General features: G+C 48.1%; 1 protein-coding gene across 5 annotated transcripts in view; it reads right to left on the minus strand.

The window, feature by feature from the left end:
- The window catches only part of LOC309602503 (glutamine--fructose-6-phosphate aminotransferase [isomerizing] 1), a 98330-nt gene that overhangs the window by 29034 nt on the left and 56314 nt on the right, over positions 1–12982 (minus strand). The window contains exon 3 of one of the 5 annotated variants that reach the window (XM_082336100.1): positions 11578–11759. The exons of 2 other annotated variants lie outside the window; for them this stretch is intronic. In XM_082336100.1, coding sequence (XP_082192226.1) covers positions 11578–11759 — 182 coding nt within the window. Of the gene's footprint in view, positions 1–7985; positions 8183–8480; positions 8545–11577; positions 11760–12982 lie in introns of those variants that run through there. 2 more of the 5 variants (XM_082336102.1, XM_082336101.1) reach the window with 2 other exon arrangements.

Raw genomic sequence — 12982 nt, forward strand, 5'->3', positions numbered from 1 at the left:
TTTATAAAAGTTTGCAGTTTCACTTCCGTTGCTCCTGACATCCCAAACCAATCACGCACGCAGGCCTGCTGCTGCCATCTCCTGATGGCATTTGTTCAACTCGAACGTTGGTTCCAGTAACTACAGGGACAGGGCGAGGTCCTCCTCCACAAACCTCGCGATTCACAGCTAAAACCTCAACAGATAATAAACCACTAACAGCAGCTAACAGCCTCTGCTGTATTTCAAAAGCCTCCTCTGAAGGATACTTCCCCCACGCTCTCCATCTCCAAACCCTCCTCCCCACCCTTCTGGCAAAAAAAAAAGTTTTCCAATTTGAGATACTTAGTTCACTCCGTTTCTAAAAACCGCATTCTTCAGGCGAACAGCAACCTCCCTGTTTACAAGTGAACTGACTCCAAATAGCTGTCATCCAGGCTGGAGGACGGCACATTTCAGCCCAAAATCCTTTAAATGGCTTCCAGGTCTTACAACAGGAGTACAAAGCAGGCTGCTTTATTAGCAGGCAGCTGGAAAAGCCCCTCTCTCCATATTTACCGGAAACCTCCCAAACAGCCGCCCAATGCAGTGGTAGCGTTACACATAAAAATAACGAGTGTGTCCCACAAAGCACAGAAAACAAGCACACGAGATGTCTTTAAAAAGGCACGCTGGGCTCCAGCGGCTCCTGACATTTCCATTTACGCCAAAGCCACCTACCATGGCATCCAAAGTAAAGCTACTTCAGAAGGCGTAATTATAACCAGCATGAATAATTATGGAAACATGAACACCACTTACATTTTTCTAAATTAGCTAAATAATTTCAGAGGTGAAACCTCTCTCCGTGTTTTACGTACCTTGGAAGCACGCGCCGAGGGTCCCGTTCCCACCAGACCCCGGAGCCTTACACCTCTTTTTGACGGCGCCGGGCAGCTCCTCGCTCCGGCGTTCGCTGGCCCCGTCAAACAGCTCTCCAGAAGCAGCTACGCACTCCGCGTTCCCCCCGGCGGCACTGCAGCTATCTCGCTACGGCACGGCCAGTCCCGCCCGGGCACACAGCTACCTACTCAGTTATTCCGCTACCACGGCACACCACCAACGGCCACTCAAGGGGGATATGCTCTTTTGAGCAAACGGGGACCGATGACGAGCGTTACGGTGCTCTGGAGTCTGAACGTCAGGCTGGCCGCGGCGAGGCAGATCCTGGAAGTCCTTTCCCGCCAACGGCAGCCGCGGGGGACACCCAAGAAACACGACAGCGTCTTGCTCAAAGCCCCAGTGAAGATCACTTTGCACAGCGCTTTCCACACAGACCCTCGGCACCCCAGCAAGGCCGTTAAAATGAAGTCCTCCATGCAAAAAAAAGTCTAACTCAATAGATGGGCACAATTATTAGGCAGAAACTCGGTTTCCATTCATAAAATACTTTTGTAAATGTGAATTGATCATGTTAGTCTCCATCCTGCTTCTGGCACAAGGATGGCAACTTATTCTGAACCAAAAAAAGGGCTTAAAACCAGAACTATTTCCCTCTAGGCAGGGCTGACTTTAGACATCTTTGTTAAACCTGAATCCAAACCAGGCAGTGGCTTGGAATGCTGTTTTCTCTGCACATTTTAGCAAGTTTAGTTACACCTGAACTTAAAAAAACAAAAGCAAAAACCAAACAAACAAAGAACCCCAACAACAACCCAAAACTTGACTCCTTGTCACAGATCACAGCTGCGAGCAGCGTACAACAAAATGCCAGGTACTGAATGGACACAAAGTAGGAACCGACTTCCTCCAGGAAGGGATGGCTCATCTGGAATGAGACTGAAAAACCATAGTGTTTATTTCTACTTGTACTGTAAACAAACAGAAAACATCTACCTAGAAAGGAGCCAACTTGGCATTTGTCTCAGGCATTGAAAAAAACTATTAATTACAGCACAATTACACTAAGATCATTCATGAGAACTGCAGAAAAAAAATCTGAATCTAAGACTAAGAATGCCACAAAAAAAAAAAGAAAAAAAAAAAGCCCAACCCAAGAATTCAGTGCTCCTTATCAGAAAACCCAGGGACTATGAAAAGCAAGCCAACCAGAAGAAATGCAAATACAGTATTAACATTGCAAAATATGCAGACACACTCTTCCAAGAGGACGACTATGTAAACACTGGGAGATTCAGTTTCAATTCAGTTCAGCTTTTAGATCTCAACAGGAAAATAGCTGGAGCGATAATGGAGATGCCACTATGAAAATAAAATTCTAAGAACTCACCTGTGATTGATACATTTTACAAATGAGGAGGCAAGAAGACAAGCAGGTTCAAAACTCATCTTAGAGAAAACAGGAAAAAATGGAAAAAAAATAGAATAATATGTAAAAATGATGCATAATTAAAGTAAAAAATGGGACAATAAGGCTGCTGAAAATGAACACGAGTCTTCCTAAATGCGTGACTTACTAATCTGCAAGCTAAAATCAAATATTTGAAGGCTTATCACCCATTTATGACACTTGATCATGATGAATTATGTGTAAATAACAGTTTCATTTACTGGAAATATTTTCAAATGCATTTCATTTTCCCCTTTTCAAACACCTCATAACGACATGATTCTTCATAGCTGGAGAAAGTTTCAATCCACATTTAGGAAACAGCATTTTTACTGGCTCTACTCTAACTACTGGATTATTCAGGAATATATGAGCAATCACATCTTGTAATCACTTCCATTTTTAAGTACAATTCCACTGCCCTCGACAGAAACACCGATGAGAAAAAAAAAGACCCAAAGCATTAAACGCTTGTTCTGCTTCACTGATCTAAGTGTATTTTTGAGAAACGTTTATGTCTCCCAGCAGCCACCAACCGGGGCTCTGCAGATAAAATTTCGCTCTGGAATTACACCTCAAGCCTGCGGTCCCATCCGTGTAAACACGCAGCGAGGAAGGCGGCCGTGCCGAGTCAAAGGGCGCTCAGGTGACACCTAACGTCCCAGCGTGACGCAAAGCCCTGGCCGTTCAAGAAAAGAACCTCTTTTGACTCAGAAGCTGAACAAAGGATCGCTTCATCCAGCTACGAAACGTGGCCTTCTCCGAGGTGGAACGTGGCAGACGTGGGGTGGCACACAGCAACGCTACCTTGCAGTTTAGACCATAAAAGACCTTTCTTCCACACACCAGAGACTTGTTTTTCTCCAAATCACAATGCCTTGTTCTCTCCCTCCCTGTGCTTATATTCAAATCAATCTACAGGATTCGAAAGATGAAAAGCTATCAACGGCACAGACCTTTGCAGCTGCGTGAAGGCTTCCACGGGGAGCATTCTGCCACAAAGCGCCAACTTTTCTGTCAAAGTGACAATTCATTTAAATCACAACAGTCAATGGAAACATGTTGGTTTTGACGAAATTCCAACGCAAATCTAGCCAATTTCCATCCGGGTCCCATCTGGTGCACCACCAGCTTATCCCCCTTGCCAGCCTAGATGCCAGGTGCCGAAAATGTAGAAAGCCTGCAGTCCAAGCAGAACCTTCCTGAAACCAACCCACCGTGAACTTCAGGTTGCTAGCAGACCTGAAAAGAGGAGTTTCAGTTTCAGCCCAACTTACACATTTAGATACCATTTAGATACCATTTAGATACCATTTAGACGCACATGTTTTCCAGTAATAATGCCACACCTGCCCTCTGAAACCCACGCTCCAGAACAAGCCAGAAAGAGGAAGCATTGCAGAAAACCAGGATATGCGAATGACATTTAATTACGCTACTTGGACAAGCCTTGAGGTGGCATTGTTCGAGGTGAAACACGTGCCATGCGAAACCAAAAGAAAAGCCCTGTGAACTTCATTCTCGTTCAGCACTGTTTGTAATTGTGAATTCGCAGCCAAAATAAGACAGCAGCATGCGTACTACAGGAATTTCTACCTGACAGGCTCAGAAAACACAATACCCCTATCTGGAATACACTAATATCCTGCAGGACTTGACACTAAGATACTTCAGGATTAGAACAGTAGTCACGCTTTACAACATAATAAAACGTTTCAACCGGTAACTCAACGCAGGACTTTGCACATTGACTGAAAAGACTTGTTCAAAGCATGTCAGCTTATCATCCAATTCTTGAATCGCACTAAGACCCGCCATAGTAGGAAGTCCTGCGTATACTTCTCAAGTGAAATATCTTGAGCAATGCACTTTAGAACACAAAACACTTCCTTTCTTGCAGGTTTGCCTGAAAAACCTTACCTGGTGAACCACCAGCGGAACAGGTATTCAGCTGCTTGTGAAACTCAACTCTCTCTTCGAATCGATGTTTAACACTCAAGCACAAAACCTAGGCCTTCTTAATGACAGCTACGTAAAGAATTCCCTGTAACCAGTTGACGGATTTTAACAGAATAGCATTTTTACCAAATGGACATTCATTATTTCTATTGTTGACCATCACTAAAATACTATTTCTGAGAACTTCATTTTCCTGTGACCTTTTCGGTGCTCATGTTCCTTTATTTCACGGCAAGTTTACAGGATAATGAAACAACTCGCCACTTCCAGGTAAGAATAAAGGATCTGCTCCAGTGTCTTGAATACATGAAGTTACTCCGGAATAGCTTCTCCTAATCCTTTTCCCACAAAAGCAGAAAGCCTTCAGGCTAGGTTTACTGTCGGATTTACAAATTCCTTTATACCATACTATACACTGCTAAACCCATTTCAATAGGCGATGTTATCAGTACATCCACTTGGCAATTCCAAACAACCCTTTATCCTGGTGGTGATTATCAGGCCTCACGCCTTCAACAAATCAGATGCAGGCTACCAGGTATCACATACATAAATATACATTACAGATTGGGAAAAAGTGATAAAAATGTTTATCTTCAAACTACAGCAGGGGAGACACCGGGCAGTAGCAGCAAGTTCTAACACAGATACTAACAGTAGCACAGAGAAAAGGCTCAGAACCGATGCTCTACACCCGCTGGAGCGGGCTCCTATGATTTGCTGCCCGGCGGTTCGGTAGAACGCTGTGCCAACCCCTGCGTACCGAAACAACGCTAACTCTGCACAGTTTGAACCGGCTCAAGGTCAAAAACAAGCAGACTATCGTTATTATGTCTGCTAGCTGTATATGGGAGAGTTTATGTTCAATTCACCAAGTCCGCGCTGGGAAAAAAGCAAAGCAGAAAAACATCCACCAGTGAAGAACCACGTTTGTCCACCGGATGCTTCTTTTACCACCCACCCATGCACGCACCCCTCTCTCCAGCTAAAAAGGACAAGATTGCTCCTGCCTGCAGTAAACCACCAGGGCGTCAATTCTATGGACCCGGTCTGGGCAAGAGCCACTACCCTCTGCTTCGCAGAAAGGCATACACCTAGGTGTACAAACGCCGTTTCGGCAGGCGGGAGGGCAGTCCCCGCTGATGTCCGTGCAACCCTAAAACCTGAAACTCAAGTCTTTCTTAAGCCCGTTTTTATCTTCAGTAATCACTAGTAATACAAGACCTAAATCCTAAAATCCCTTTTTGTTATTAAAAACAGTCATGGCATACGATAGGTTTACTTATTTACAGAACAGTCTATCGAGCCTGGCTACCTTGAAAAACCTGTTTTCCAAACTATTTCATAGATGTCATTGAACTGGTTTGGCGCATTCAGACCAAAGCACACCCAATTTATACCTAGCCCAGTCTTCAAACTGCAGTGTGTAATACATACCAAGAACAAAACCTAGTTTTCACTAACGCTATTAAAAACAAAAAACCAGCACGTCTACACAGAAGACCTGTCATTTATGCTAGGCGTCAAGGAACTGAACTTTGAGGCTGCTTTCCTTTACCTGTCAAGCGGTACGAGCACATCAGATCACCGGAGTTCGTACGGTTGTGCACACATAAAGCTCAACATCAGATTGTCAGTAAGCTGAAAACATTGTGTTGGTAATTCCAACCTTGAAGCTGTCACAGGGAGAACTCAGATAACAATAGCAGCATTGTCACCGTTTTTAAAAAAAAAAACAAAAAAAAAACCAAAAAAAACCCCCACATTTTAATAACTACCTTTCAATCTGAGATGAATTGGTTAAAAATCTGAGCGTGGACCGCGTACCCACCAGACAGCGTGGCAACATAAAGCAACGCATATCCTGACTTACAATTCTGTTACAGAAACCTTGTCTGAGGGTTCACACAAGCAACCGGGACTGCACGGCTGTCACCACACCGTGTAACACGGCCACTCAGACCTCGCAGAAGCCACAGCATGAGCAATCAGAGCCCTCTACTCCAAGACGTAGACTACTGTCACTTCAGTTAAGAGAGACAATTAAGCCTTGTTAGTGTAGTCCCCAGAGTACCTACAAGCCAGTTCTGCCTATTTATGACATTTGCAGGACTATCTGAGAGGGCAACGCCTCAATTTGTTCACCGTGTTCCCTTGCCGGAGCCTACTGCTGCTGCACGGAAAAAGCCCCAAACTGCCACTGCAATTAACATTCCCTAACGCGAGCCGAGGCCACCGTCAATTCTGCCTTGTGCTCACCAGCCAGATCGCGAACGGCAGCAGCAGAGGAGACCGTGTACATTTGTTTCTGCCAACTGCGCTTAACCACAAGTCACAAGAGTTCATGTGGTAGCACCCTCGGACTACAATCAGTTCTCCTGATCCCTACAAAAACCCTAACCGCCTCCAGCCACGCACTTCCTGCATTCAGCAGCTCCTCAATTTCCAAGGCTTATTTTTCTGTATTAACATCCTCAGTTAATGCTCTCCTCTTCACATTTTTCACTCTATCTCTGGCTCCCAGAACAAGACTCAACAACAGCACCAATAATCCCTGATGCTTTTCTTACTGTTTCATAAAATGTTTCAATATCCAAGAAGAACTTTGCTTATATCAAAAAGGGGAGAAACACACTAAATCTTCAATGCAACTAAGCAGCTACCCACAGTATTTTCAGGGCTTAGCACAGTTAAAAAGATGAAGAGCAGAATGTTGACATTGCACATTTCCAAGGCTGGACCTCAAATAAGGCAAGCACGAGGCACCAAAACCATCCCTATTCTTGCAGCAAGCTATTTATAATAATAATTATCCCTTCTATTCTTAGCTTTGCTCCACTTTGTACTTTTAACACGAATTAACATAGTGTTAAATGTAAGCTGAACTATGAATTTCTGATTGCCTCTTCATAGCACTCCATAGACTTGACAGTTTGAAGGCGATACCAGCTCAATCTCACAAAAACAATGAAAGAAATGTCAACTTGCACATTAAGTATAAAAACCACAATCCTGCTTAGAGCACCGTTTTAATTTTGCACATAAAAATACGGGGGGGGGGGGGGGGGGGGGGAACCAAAAGGAAACGTGGAAAGACAAATAAAAAGAGCCAACAGATCACTGTTGCATAAATTTCCATGGGAAAACATGAAGCCGATGTGACAGAAAGAAGAAGAGAAAGAATAAATTACATTCCAATGTCCAAGAGATAAGATAGAGTAATTGTACTAATACGGCACATAGGAGTAGAAAGTACGTCGGTGGCTTTGGAGAACAAGCCTCGCTGGCTTGTGCTCCCGTTCACTTCAGGCATGTGCTCAACACAGGGAAGCTCCACGGGGGTACGAAGAGAGCGGGATGAGCTGGTGCGCAACCCTGCCATGGACGCTTCTGAGCCTCATTTAAACCAATTCACCTGTCTGCCTCAAAACCTACACTGAGTAAACTTGAATAAACGTACGAGTATCCACATCAGAAGTTGTAATGCTTAAAGGAATAACAATAAACACTTTCCGTCTAAAAGTGGGAGTGGTTATTCTGATAGGACCAGAGCCACGTTTGGAAACGCTACCGGTGAAGCCTGTATCCTATAACGTACACGTTACCGACGTCCACTGGGGCTTAGGCTCCTAAGTCACTTCGTTGCTTTTGAAAACTACAACCTATAAACCCACCCGTCACCACCCTCAGCACCCCCCGCCACCGAACCAAGACCCACCAACATCACCAAGTGCCCGGAAGGCTTCTGCACCGAGGAAACGGCGCATTTTTAGCACTGCCGTGCCTCACGCAGACCGAGGGCGCTGGCCTTTTGTACGCTCCGGCCGCATTTGCACGTAATTTCGGGAGAATTTGCCCTTTCACGTTATTAATGCATTGCGAGACGCCTCCCCCAGAGAAACATATGCGGACGGCAGACAAGACGCTGACACTCTCAGATAACGGAGATGGGGCCCCTTCTCGCTACAGCCGAGGCAGCGGGCGGCCCCTTTTTTCCGCCCCCATCGCCGGGGGCGCGGCGGGGGCCGGGCCGCTCCGCCGCGGCACGCTTTGGGCACGGCACCGGCCGGCCTAGCGCTGCTCCCCGGCGGGGGGGGGGGGCGCAGGGCCGGCACCCGGCCCACGCCGCCCGGGCCGCCGCTCCCGCAGCCGGCGGCCGCGCCGCTCTCCCCCCCCCGCCGGGCCGCCCGGCCCGGCCCGGCCCGGCCCTTACCGCACATGGTGCGCCCCGGTCCGCGGCCGCGCCGGCTCTGCGCGCCGGGGCCGCGCCGCCCGCCCTCCCGCCCGCCCCCCGCGGCGGGGCCCAGGGCGCAGGCCCGCCGCCCGCCCCGCCATTGGGCCGCACCGCCCGCCCCGCCCCGGCCCCGCCCCGCCGGGACGTGGCAGCCGGATCCGCCGGCGGGCGGCGCCCGGGGCCCCGCGCGGGCGGGGGCGGCCGGGGGCGGCGGCGGACAAAAGGCGGCCCCGTCCTTCCCCGCAGCGGCGCGGCGCCGGGCGCCAGCCGCGTCCCCCGAGGGCGGGGAGGCCGCGCCCGTCCCGCCGCCGGCTGCCCGCGAAGGGCCGCGCCCGGCGCCTGCCGAGAGCGGGCAGGAGCAGCGCCAGCCGGGGCTCGCCCCCAGCCTCTCGCCGCAGTCGGCGTGCGGGGGGGCCCGGGCTGCGAGCCCTCCGCCCCCCCTCCAGGCGCAGGGCCCACAAGCGGCCCCCCGCACCCCCGGGCCCCCCTCTCCTCATTTTCTGCTCTGTAGCAGCACCTATTCAGAAGCAAGATAAAGAAACCATTAAGATGACTCTGCAAAGCACAGTGGGCTGGGCGCAGCTGACAACGGAGCGATGCAGCTTACTTAGGCCGCCCGCGCCTAGCTACCGCGATCTAACGCGGTTTGAAATACTCGCTACAAGCCCAAGGCTACAAAAGGACAGCAATCACTTCTTAAGGAACATGCTGTTCACTTCACTTTATCTCGACACTGAAAAGTCAATACAGATTTCCTTGAAAAGCCCATAAAACAACCTAAAATGTTAGTTTACATCAAAAAATCGGGACGGGGTAGATTTTGAGCCGGCTGCTAGAAGAACCTGGCCGCACACCAACAGAAGCGGGAAGGTGGCCGATCCGAGACGCATCAGAAGTTCGCGGCCAGCGCACACGGCCGCCTCTCTGCTTCTGTTCAGCGGCAAAGAGGCGGCAGGAATAACCCACGGCAGTTAGCCCCGGTTCCTAGGGCTGGCTCGCGTAGAGCAGCGCCCCGGAATCGAGCTGCTCGGTGCTTTATTCCCCCTTTGTCAGTGGTGAAGGCGGAGGGCGGCTGACTCCAAATTCTGAGGTTTTTTCCACTTCCACACCTTTCAGGAGGAAGCTGGGCGCCTGGCGGCAGGGGAAGCCGACTTCCCGGGTGGGAAGGGAACTACGGACCCATCGTAGGAGTGCAAATCAGAACGGCGGTCACCAGAAATACACGCTGGCACAGAAACCTTGCTCTCCTCAGCTTTGGCTGCTGTTCAAGCTCTGTTACTGATCTACCAGGCACACCGGATCCATCTCCTGGTTTATACTGCTGCCCCGCAGTAGCTCCCACTTCACGCCTTCTCACCACTCGCAGCATTTCTTAAGACACTCCCTACAAACCTACAATAACCCATAGCGTTGCCTGAAGGCAAACGAAAGGTATCACCCTACTCCTAACGAGGGATGCCCCACGCCTGAAGCAGCACAGACAGGCCTTACGAACGCTCCCAGAATACACAGTTCGTGTCAGCAGCACAGCAAATACCAAACTTTACGACTTAAACCTATACCATACTTGATGTTACAAAAATGAATCCTTCAAACTGAGGCCAACTCATCCATCTGTATGTACTGATGTGATGCGAATTCCTCACAGTCTTACACATACAGAAAGCCAGCTCCCTGTGTTTAGTCTTTAAGTGGCTATTTCATTTTTTCCCCATAAAAGCCAGCACTTATGCCCTACGTAACTTGTTACTTTATCCTGCGGTTTGCTGTACGTACAGTACGTGGCTTTACTACCATACGTACTTTGTGTGGATGTGGATATGCAAATTACTACCAAACGGAGAAACGTGAAAACAGTTTTCCAAACTATTACACGTGCGCCTTTTAAAATTAACAGAAAGGGGTCACGGTTGGGAAAAAAATACCCGCTTCCTTCTCCTCTAAGCTCAACACGCTTCACTTGAAATAGAAGTTCTGGCTAAAGGCCTGAATTTTAGATTGATCGCAAACTATCAGCTCCTGAAAAGAGCCTGCTTTGTGATCCCCGACATAACGCATTCTGAGCGTTAACATCGGGTAGCGTGAGCTACTGCCTCCTGCTAGGGTGCTGAGAGTACCTGCTCCAAAAACGCTGTCAGCAGAGGCTGCGGCTGGCGCTTGCTCCACACCGTACGCGCCACGGCGTTATCAGAAGACTGCCTTATAGACACACAGGCTAATTTCTCCTAGAAGCATGGAATGAGTCACATCCTGACAACACACACATCTCCACCTGTGAACAGTTTCAAGATGACAAGAGTTTAGATCGCTGTAATCAACTTTTTCTGTGAGAGAGAGTGCTAGAACAGCGCTTAGGAAACATGAATGGATTTTGTGTTTTCTCATCCGAAACGGGTGAAAACAAAAATGGCTGAATGGCAGACTGTAATTCTGCACTTATCTATGGCACAGCAAAAACACCAAAGTACTTTTTTTCTTTAAAAAAAATACCAGAATAATTTCAAGCAGTCGTTACTATTTTAAATGTAATGACTACCTGCCATTTATAGAAAAACTTCACAGTCAAAAAGCCTCGCTGACCGGAGCGCTGCGGTACAGCACAGCTTCCCAGCCCCCTAACCGAAGGGCCCTCTTTGAAGGAAGAGCTGCAAGAACACCCCCCTCCGTCCCACACCGCCGAGGACGCCGGCCACCTCGGCGACTCCCGAGCTAAACGCCGAACAGTCGGTACTGTGTTCCCGTTTGCCTCGGGGTCCGTGAGCGTGAAAGGCTTTCTGGGCGCGCGGAGGAGACGGGCCGCCTCTCGCTCGCAGGGATTCTTTCCATGAACTAAGCTGTTCCAGACAGAGCTTGGAAGGTTCACAGAGAAACTCCTCGTGATTTGGGCCGACGCTGTTACCGCATCGGGCTGTCACAGCATTAGCTTACGGTTATGGCTAATGCTGCAAACAGTTGGGTTTTGTTTCGTTCCCCAAGAGAGAACTGCCGCTTGCCCCCCTCCCTCTGCTTTTGTTTCTCCAGAGCCCCCCCATCGCTTCATGCTGTAGAAACGCAACCGCTGCCCTGAAGAGCTTACTTTGCAGTGGGACAGAACAGGTAAGAGAGGATGGGATGCGAGCACTACGCGCTTCTCTCTCCACGACAGAGCTTGAGGAACTTGAGGACACGCAGGATACACGCTGGACATGGAATCTCTTCAGCCTCGAGGTCACAAGACGCTTGATCTTCAGCCTCAGTGCACGCAAGCTTAATTTTGTCCTATCTGTACAAATCGAAAGCCCGTTAAAAACAAGGCTGGAAATACAAAGAGAGTGGCAGAACTGGATCCTTACTGTACCTGGAAGAGATTAGTACTGCTTAATTGACGAATAAAGACCACATCTTTAACAGATACATTTTATTTAACACACAAAACAGCTACTTTGCTGTTTAAGTTGTGGCTTATATAGTGCATTAAATTGACAAATTAGGCCTAAAAAGCTCTGGTTTTGAGAAACCAGAAACATTACTCGCCGTTCTATGGGTTGCTGACAAAGAAGAACATGGCAATAATGTTTGCATAAGCTCTCTTTTGGATAGTCTGTGCCCACCTCCGGGGGATTTTGTCATCGATGTACTCGTAAGATCAGGCACTGCGTACTTCGTAACAGGGTAAAGAAAACATGGTGATTTCAAACCAATTTCCAAGTCCTGAGTGCGTCATTTAAATGACTGTACGTTATTACTCTCCGTGAAAGCCAAAGAGAGATTTTGCCAAAATATTTATTTTCGTATCTCTAACAAGTAATATGAACTTTATGGCTACCCATGCCGAACTGCATGCTATATAAAAGATTCTCCACTGACTTAACTGATCTCATTTAGGGGCTCAGTGGAATTACACTGGCAAGGAGTGAAAGAGGGGGAACGCGGGAGGCTGTCACATCCTTGCACGCAGGGAATACTACTGTAACCATAAGCCAAATAACGGCCGCAAACTCAGCTCGACTGTGGCAGCACAAAGAAGAAATAGTACTTCTGTTAGCAAAGCCATCTGCTGAAGCTAGGCACCAGGAAGAAATTAAGTCCTACATGCACAAGTAAACAGAAGTACTCGCAAAGTCCGATTTGCGTATTTCAATTTCAGAACAATAAATATTTCTCTTCCCATAGTCTCTAAAAGCAGAACGCGTTCTGCTCTGCCACGTCTTCCCTCGCTCGGCCAGGCAGCCAAGTTACACACACGCTGCGCTCTTTGGCACTGCAGGAGGAACAAACAGGATATGCCATAGGTAAACACATCCATTTTCTTCGCTATCCTGCAAATGTAATTTGTGCCCTTAAGCCCTGCACATTCATCTTGATGTTGGAGTATTATGCTGAGAAATCATCTTTTGCAAGTTTAAACAGACCACTAATGGTGGCTGAACAATTTTACTTCTAAATAAGCTAATTAGTCTCTCTACTTACTGAAGCCGATAAGGATCATCTTCTTCTAGCAT

This window comes from Platalea leucorodia (assembly GCF_965183815.1).
Source record: "Platalea leucorodia genome assembly, chromosome: Z".
In the NCBI taxonomy this organism is placed as follows: Eukaryota; Metazoa; Chordata; class Aves; order Pelecaniformes; family Threskiornithidae; genus Platalea; species Platalea leucorodia.